The sequence below is a fragment of the Achroia grisella genome, unplaced genomic scaffold, assembly GCF_030625045.1.
Source record: "Achroia grisella isolate CSIRO2021 unplaced genomic scaffold, CSIRO_AGI_Agris_v1 utg869, whole genome shotgun sequence".
In the NCBI taxonomy this organism is placed as follows: Eukaryota; Metazoa; Arthropoda; class Insecta; order Lepidoptera; family Pyralidae; genus Achroia; species Achroia grisella.
In genome coordinates, this window is record NW_026713049.1 from 1682871 (window position 1) to 1691850 (window position 8980).

Below are 8980 nucleotides of genomic sequence, written 5' to 3' on the forward strand. Positions count from 1 at the left end.
CCAACGACAAGAGCGTAGTTCTTAAACTATGAATGAACCTATTACATTTAATTACTAATTTAGAAATTGGAACATTAAAGTAAGTACTACTTATACCTACCTAATTAGGTACTTACTTATTTACATAATTCACAGCGGTGAGGGGGTGCTATATCATGTCGAATAAAGTATAGGATGCAAACGATTAGTACCTATCAGTGAAAGCACAGAATAATAATTAGGAGTTCATGCTATAATATTTATACAGTGTCAAAAGTAAGTCACTAGTGATTCTCTGATATTACTGCCATATGTTAGGTATTAGGCTCATTGATTTTAGAAGAAAAAGTGTAATCCATTACATTTAAAATAAGTAATCATGTTGCTAAGTAACAATTTATATGTAACGTGCAACTGATCGGAACGAGAATAAATTATATTTAGGTACTATTGTATATGTGTAATCCACTGAATATCTCCATCATATGTACCAAGAATTACAATTGATATTGAACAGCGGCGAATTGAAAAAGTAAAATTCAACTCTCATATAGATAGGTATCTACGTACAAACATACACAATAACAAATCCATTCGGAACAATCGCCTGAAAATTTCGTACAACAAACAACCACCACGAATTCCTTCATTACAACGAACAATGCCTACAGACGGCTACATACAAATAACTCCCTTCCAATTTAAATAACAAGCTCGCAAAGCTGAAAAACAACCCGTAACCGAAGTTGGGAATAAATTAGCAACCCCCACAGCCCCCCTTTACCCAATGTGTACATTGTGCAAAATATTATTTGCCTTGCCAGACAATAATAGGATCTAATGCCACGCCCTGACATGTTAGCTTTGGGGGAACCCCGCCCAAACGAAGCGTCGCCCCCATTGGTGAATCTCGTCTCCTCTCTCTATCGCGGTCATGTTTTGTCTCTCTTCCGCGTGTAGCTTTTCCCTCAACGCCCGAGGGGTAAATGTTTTGCTAGGAAACATATACGAGGGTTTCTAGAGTCCCGCTTGCATTGTCAAGGCATATCAAGGAATATTTTTTACGCGAATTTTATTCCAAGACGTCTCTACCTGAATGGAGTGCTAGAATTCGCTTTATGAGATTTTTTCAATAGTCACAAGTACTTTAGCTGGGGATTAAAGGCTCGCATATATATCTCAGTAAACAGTTTCCTTTGCGCGTTCTGTTGAATCTTTTATTACGATTCCGTTTGTGATATGAGCTTTTTACAAATAATAAACCTATTTTACTTATTGTTGGTGTTGTGTTCATTATATTATTATTAATATATATTCTGATGTAAATATTTACAGAAAATATTTTTCTATTTAAATATCAATTTATATATAACCTTTCCATTTACACTAATATTTTTTTTAATTTCTAGAATCGTTATTGGTCGTTAGGTACATCTATATGATGTAAGCAGGTATATATCATATCTCTATATATAAAAACCATATAAATATTTAGGAAAATTTATATTTACGTATTAACTGGACATACATAGGTATATGTTTCTTATATTATGTAGGTAGATACTATGAAACTTAATAGGTATGTATGTTGCAGAAATTAAATAGGTTATGAAGTTTCTGCAACAATTACACTTAGGTACAGTTACGTAAACACTTTTAAAGTACTTTAACTTATTGTGACAAGGTACAAAAGTATCTATACAGTATTACACGTGACTCTACCTATTGACCAATAATTAAGTACTTCATAATTTAACTATCGTTTTTTTCTAATCCATAAGCTGATATAAAAAAATATACAATTTTAAAATTTTACTACTCTTATATAGAAAATGCAGAACAATTTATAAATGTCTAACAAATAAATGTGTCTCGGTCAGTAGAGATGTTACTTTCGCATGTAGCTATTTTTTAACTTCAGAAGAGGTAGTAGGTAGATGTGAATAAATTATTGGATTCTCCAGTAAACCATGTAGATATGAGTAGGTATAAATAAATTGTTTTGATAATCAATTTCATTATATAAGTAAGTTTTTATATATGGTTGAAAATTCTTGAATTTGACTCTACAATAAACCATGTATCACATAAACTGCTACTATATATAAAGTATGCAATATTATTTATATATATTAAATGCTAGGAAATACTAAAGTATCATAAATTTTTCATCAATGTTAGGCATCTTCAAAACAAAAACATATCTAATTATAAAAATAGTTAAATTAAATATTAGCAATAATACCAGTAACATTCTATAATACTAACACAAATATTTTAAGCAATAAATCATCTCGAATAACTACAACAACAAAGTTAAATAGCGAACAGACTAATAATAATTATTAGTCGATGGCCTGAAATTCATGCACAAAGCTCCGACCCGCAGTAATAATAACGACAATTGTTGTGTTTACTGGAACGTAAACGCAGCCTAGGGCGGGGGGCCACCCCCAGGCCGGCGTGGGGCGGAGTCAGCCGGGGCAGAGCCTCCGGCGAGATGGGGCTCCGCCGCAGTCCGCGCCGCGCCACGCGCCAACACGCACCACTGACATGTGACGGTACAGCATGGAAGATTGTGATTTCAACCAATACCGCGATATGATCATCGAAGGCGACTTACCTCTGGACTTGCGACCGCCGCCGAGGTTATACCTACCGCATTACCTTCGCGACGATAACTCGGAGTATCCTCAAGACGACACGTATGTTTCTGTCGATGAAGACACACCAGAAGTACCGCCGCCGTCCAGTGATTCCGACAGATACGAGGCCTCCAGTCCAATCGACAACAAATCTAGTTCACCAAAGAAGCCAAAAATCAAGTCGTCATCACAACTCATTAAGCCGCCTTACTCTTACATCGCTCTTATCACAATGGCCATCCTCCAATCACCGCATAAGAAGCTGACGCTCAGTGGTATATGTGAATTCATCATGACGAGATTCCCTTACTATAGAGAGAAGTTCCCAGCCTGGCAGAATTCGATCAGGCACAATTTGAGTCTGAACGATTGTTTTATAAAGATTCCCAGGGAGCCCGGTAATCCAGGGAAAGGCAACTATTGGACTTTAGATCCTTTGGCCGAAGACATGTTTGATAATGGGAGTTTTTTGAGGCGTCGGAAGAGGTACAAAAGACCGGCGCCGTCGTTGCAGCACGCGCATGCTGTAGTTGCAATGCTGGCGAGGGAGGCTTACGCTCCACTTCTTCCTCTACCGTGTTACCTTCCTCCGGCTCCTATTTTAACGCTTCCTCGGCCTCCGCCAGCTACTTTACGTCCAGTACCGTTGCCTCCGAGAGTGGCCGAAATGACGGAGCCTCGAAGCAAAAGATCAAGAAACGGATTCTCAATCGAGTCCATAATAGGGCCTCAGGATCCATCTGCGGTGGAGCCAAGGAGAAGTGCATTCTCGCCGCTCCATCAGGGAACAGGCCCGCCGGATGATTGGGCGAGGTGAATGTATCTGAACGGGTGTACGTCAAGTCCATCCCCGTTCTAATATATGCCGACGGACCACGAAGCCTCGCCAAATTTTTCATCAGACTGACTTGTGACGCAATTGTTAAGAACTGAAGGTGTTTTAGTGAACATTGTACGATATTGTAAAAATAATATGCACAAAGTACGACGGGTACAGTAAAGCTTCAGCCAAATATTGAATAGTGATAGGATTAAATTGACCAAAGTATTGTAAAGTTACCAAACAGTTTCTATATGCTTTTCGGATCCGAAAAGTAAGTAATTCTTTTGTAATTTATGTCATATTAATATGCACGTTTTCAATATATTATTGTGTTCATTAAATAATTATCGCATTCCTATTTTAAATGACTTTAATTAAATACATATTGTTAAATAAGGTGTTACGTCCGTAAATTAGTTGTAAGTTCTAAACGTGCCAAAAATGTTGTTTTGCTACTTTTTAGAAAAACATTTTTATATAATACTTTAAGTCATTGAAACTCATTTTTAAATTATTAATAATATATATTATATAATTACAGAGATTCATCTATGATGTATAGTTAATAAATAAATAATGCAATTTGCATTGGTATCATCTATTAATATATTCTAAATTCAATTACAAAAAAGACTTTTAAAGTCGAACGAATAATATCGAATTGAATATTAATATAATTATTCAATTCAATGACTATGATAAAATAAGGTTAAATAAATTAAAGGTACAAACATGAAAAACAATTATTAATGTTTTTACAGCTTGTTCAATTATAAAAAATAATTTGGTTAAAAAACATGTTTTTTTCAATTAAATAAATAAAAAACACAGTTGCACGTCCATAGTCAGTGTATTTATTATAAATTCAAATGATTTTATTAAAAAGTAGCAATAATTACAATAAGTCTAGTCATTATATGTACAAAGTGTAGCGTCGAATACATCCTATGTAAATATTTTCATAACTTTTTATTGTAGGTATGTAGATAAGCAATAATTTGTTTAGTTTTAGATTCTACGGAAATAGATATTCTATGAATGATGAAATACTGCAAAAATGTTCATAAATGAGTAAGAGACGTATGAAATGGGAAGTAATTTGAAATACTATACGAGTACTTACGAAAATGTTATTATTGTAGTATATTTTTGTGTATAACTAACTTATTTTAAGATATGAAATAAGTATAAAATAATACGAAACATTTTTTAAATTTCATTTCATATTCTACATGAGATAAATACCCCAATAATGAATAAGTGTTCAGTTTACTAAGATAGGTTTAAATTATTAATATTAATAAAACTATATACGAGGCAAAAATTATGAAAATACATAAACTTAAAGAAAATACTTAAACACTGGAACCAGTGGGGTTGAGAAAATGTTCCATTGATTGAAAGTTACTATTTCAAGGTAAACATAATCTATATGAAAACCAAATTTAAGAGTTTCCGGTCGACCCGGGGCTACTAAGACATAAGAGATCAATGCTTGAAAAATTTAATGGCTATATTTTTTAAGCGTTAGGTATTGAAAATGAGACAAACAAAGATTTTATTGAGATAAAAGATTCTTCCTTTTGATACTTAATTATAATTAAAATTTAATCAATCAACAGTATCAGGAAAGAGAGACAATGATATAGTAGATTGTCTGTTTGTGATATATGAATAAATAACTTTGAGCTGGTCCTATTAGTAATGACAATAACTCAGAACAATTCACACAGCACCATCTAGTCCCAAACTACAACAAAGCAGAGCTATTAAACAGTTATTAAAAAAAAAAATAGTAATACTTAAATACATTTTTTATTTAAATACTGTACTGTACATACACATATGAAAACACCACGACGAACTCAAAGAATAACACTCATGAATATATCATCTGTTTATTAATACTTGATGCAGAACATTTTGCAGGAGTATGACATTTCGCACATTTATAGTTTATATGGAGAAGGTAAAATGCTAATATATTTTTTTAAATAATGCGTAAAATAAATATTATATCAATAAAAAAAACGTTACACACACTATCATGTATTTGACACACACGTATATATTTTATTTTGTTTAATGTTAAAGTCTGTTGTCGAAATTCGACCACTGGCCGACTACTAGTACTCAAAAATGTTCGCACTGTGCGAGAATCGAAGTCACGATACGCAGAAGTAAAGCTGTTTTAAACCACTAGACTACAGCAACCCTGTATCCATAAGGCCACGTCGCTCTACACAGTCCCACTAGGAAATCATTCTGATATATGCCTTAATTCATCAGGCTGGGCTAACTAAGTCGGATTCATTCATTTTTTATCCTCTTCCATTAATTTATAATTTACATTACTTAGTTTGGGACTGTATGACAATATGGAGCCAAAAGGTTATTATTTGTATGATTTGTTTTTAATTTGTTTCAAATTTAATATTATTTTGGTTTGATCGAATTAGGTGTTATTTTGTGGAAGGTTTTCCATTACATAATGGATTTTTTTAATTCCGCTAAACTTAATATGTGACGATCACTCATACGACGTATTGATTTGGTCACCGAATAGTCACATTAGACTTCAAACTATATCCAAACTCCATTAATTGCCTGACAATGCCTCACTCAAAGGTGAAACTCGTTTCGCAATATAGAGACACAGTAACGGTTGGAATTCATCACCAGTTGAGAATGTCGTAGCGTTGTAACGCTTCCAGTACCGGTAGCCAGGTTTCTATTGAATATTTGTGGTCTCACACATGCTAATGGTAGCAAGTTAAAAAAATTAAATCCATTAAATTAAGTAATTAAATGTAAAAGTAATTTCCTCTAAAAATTCTAACAATAAAAATGTAACTAAATGTAAATATGAGAAAAAATATTTATTAAGGACTTTATCAAAGTTTAGTTCAAAATAATGGTTGTTAAATTGTTTGCTTACCTGTGCATTTACGCGCGCGAAATACTTATACTTATATTACAATCGGTTTATAAAACGAGTTCTAAACTGTAATGTGTTCTTGTACCGAATATCCCGGTTCCAGTACCCAGTCGCGGTCTCAGCTAGTATCAAACATAATCCTATAAGAAACTAAGAGGCTGCGTCTAACTTCACCTGTTCTTAAGACAAACACACACACATCGTGTGCGGCTCGGGACATTAAACCAACATAGGGCATGGAGCTCCTGGATTACCCGACTTATCACTGAGTTGATATGCCGCGAATTACGTCACATATATCCTCATATAGATTACGGGTGGTCCTTTTATTTACACTATGGAGTTTGTGATGGGAACCTAATATAAATTGGACTCTGTTTTCTGCATTTTGACTAATGTGCCTGTAGACTCGCGACTATTATAGAAAGACAGATTTTTACGGCTTCGGTGGTCTTGCGGTTTCCTCGCACTGTACAAACATTTGTATAATTACGATTGTTTATCTCGGTCTAGGTGTTCTTTATATTTTTTATGTATATATTTACAAAAAAATGTATTCATATATTTATATCAATAGTCTGGTATCCATAACAGAAGTTCTATTTTGCTTAGGACCTGGTACTTTGAGATGACGCTGTGTGAAATGTCATGAGAAATATTATTATTATTGACATATACATATATATAACACATTAAGAAGTAGAGCATATAAAAAAGAAGAAGCAGATATACAATACATAAATTTTCTTATATGACCTTTCCTTTCCTTTTTCTTAATGTATACCAAAGTGATTCAAAAAGGCAGTAACTCAGTGTATTGTTTGCTTAGGGAAACAAACCCACTTTTCTCAATCAGCCAGGCAAGATATTCCTATAAGTTATTAAATTGAAATAGCATACAGGTTATCTATCCACCTTATGGTAAATTGTAACCGTCATCTATATGTCTATATAAACAGCATTACGAGCATTACGTTATCATTTGACACCGTGGTTACCACTCACATGTTTCATTTCGGGGGACTAATCATTACCCACTTTCCTGCTGTCTAATCTCGCCATATATATATATATATATTATAAAGCAAGTTGCTTGGATGCTGAAATAGGCGAGACTGGGGTACCCATGCACCCATGACGTTTTACATAGTCTATCTCCTACCTATAATAGTCACTATTTCTGTCTAACGATTTGCTAAAGAAGTCACAGAGCATTATCAGGATTGTAAATAGATAAAATAAATACCTAAGTAATTATATAACAGATGTATTGTGTAAATAATGAATAACTTTGTTACCAGACGTGTTGTTGCATCATAATACCTATGTACGAATTGTCAGCAAACATTATTAGAATTGCGATAGGTGTGAATGTTATGTCTATGTAAACACATCTTTGTATATTATATAAATTTAATTACTACAATTAAAATGTATTAAGTCCCAAATTTAATAAATTATAATATACATAGTACTTTATTAAATTTATAGAAGGTACATTATATAAATATTACGAATTATTATCAAAAAAAAATGGTCGCACGGACCAAAATACAGTTTACAAAGCAAGCTCGGCAGCAGAAATTGAAAAGATTGAGGATGACTTTATATTCTGTTTACATTGGTGATACAGTTTTTTTAGTCACCAATGTAAAATGCCTCTAACTTCGCATCTAATAATTTATTAATCGTAATAATTTACAGATGCGAAGTTAGAGGCATTTTTTTTAATGGTTGATAATGGAATGATGTGCCCGTCTACGTTAACGGTTTACGCTGGCGGAGACTAGTGGAGGATGACGATTGTCTAATGTTGGTTTGATCGTGAACCCAACATTAGAAATGCCTACATGTCGATTAGCATGTGGACTCCTCTATGCAGGGTCTAGTCATATTACATTGGTGTTTCTATCACTGGAGAGTAAGTACAAATTTGATATAAAGTTTTTTGGTATCGGCCGGATTCGAACTCACGAAAGTTGGAGTAATAAACCGTAAAGTTGAGATGCTCTCAAAATGACAGATCTTATTGCATTATTAACGTTATAGTGCGTTATCAAATCACTATACAAACAACGTACAGTCATACAAACTCAGCCAACATTGAAATGGATCGTGTTTCTTTATGTTTCTCAATGACATGCAATGAAAAACATCATAAATATTCCGTAACACCAAAACAATCTAATTTCGTAAAGAACAAACATATAAAATAGGACAAACATAAACTACACACAAAATAAATGTTTGGAAAAACAAACTTTGAGAATAGATACCTCGCTACATAAGTACATTAAGCTACGTAATCCAAGTACATTAAAGTACACAATTGTTTGACTTTCACTTTGAATACATCTTAAGATTCAAGGATGTTCAAATAATTCAATAGTCTAGTACTATTGAATTTTCTTGGTCGCCGAAGAGTCGAAATTCAATCATTAATTAATTTAAACTATACGTACATTATTAAGGTTCTATTGTTAAAGACTATGGTTCTATGCGTGTGTGTGTCAAATAACAGTGTGTGTAATATTTAAACATTCCAGTCAAATACATGGCTGGAATTGATTGATGTCATGAATTTGACTTGAACTT

General features: G+C 33.4%; 1 protein-coding gene across 1 annotated transcript; it reads left to right on the plus strand.

Annotated features, from left to right (window-relative positions):
- The first annotated feature begins 2526 nt into the window (after positions 1 to 2526).
- LOC131852956 (forkhead box protein D3-like) lies at positions 2527 to 3911 on the plus strand. Its single transcript, XM_059203712.1, has one exon. It carries the CDS (start codon positions 2548 to 2550, stop codon positions 3439 to 3441), a length of 894 nt encoding a protein of 297 aa, XP_059059695.1. The 5' UTR covers positions 2527 to 2547; the 3' UTR covers positions 3442 to 3911.
- The last annotated feature ends 5069 nt before the right edge of the window (positions 3912 to 8980 follow it).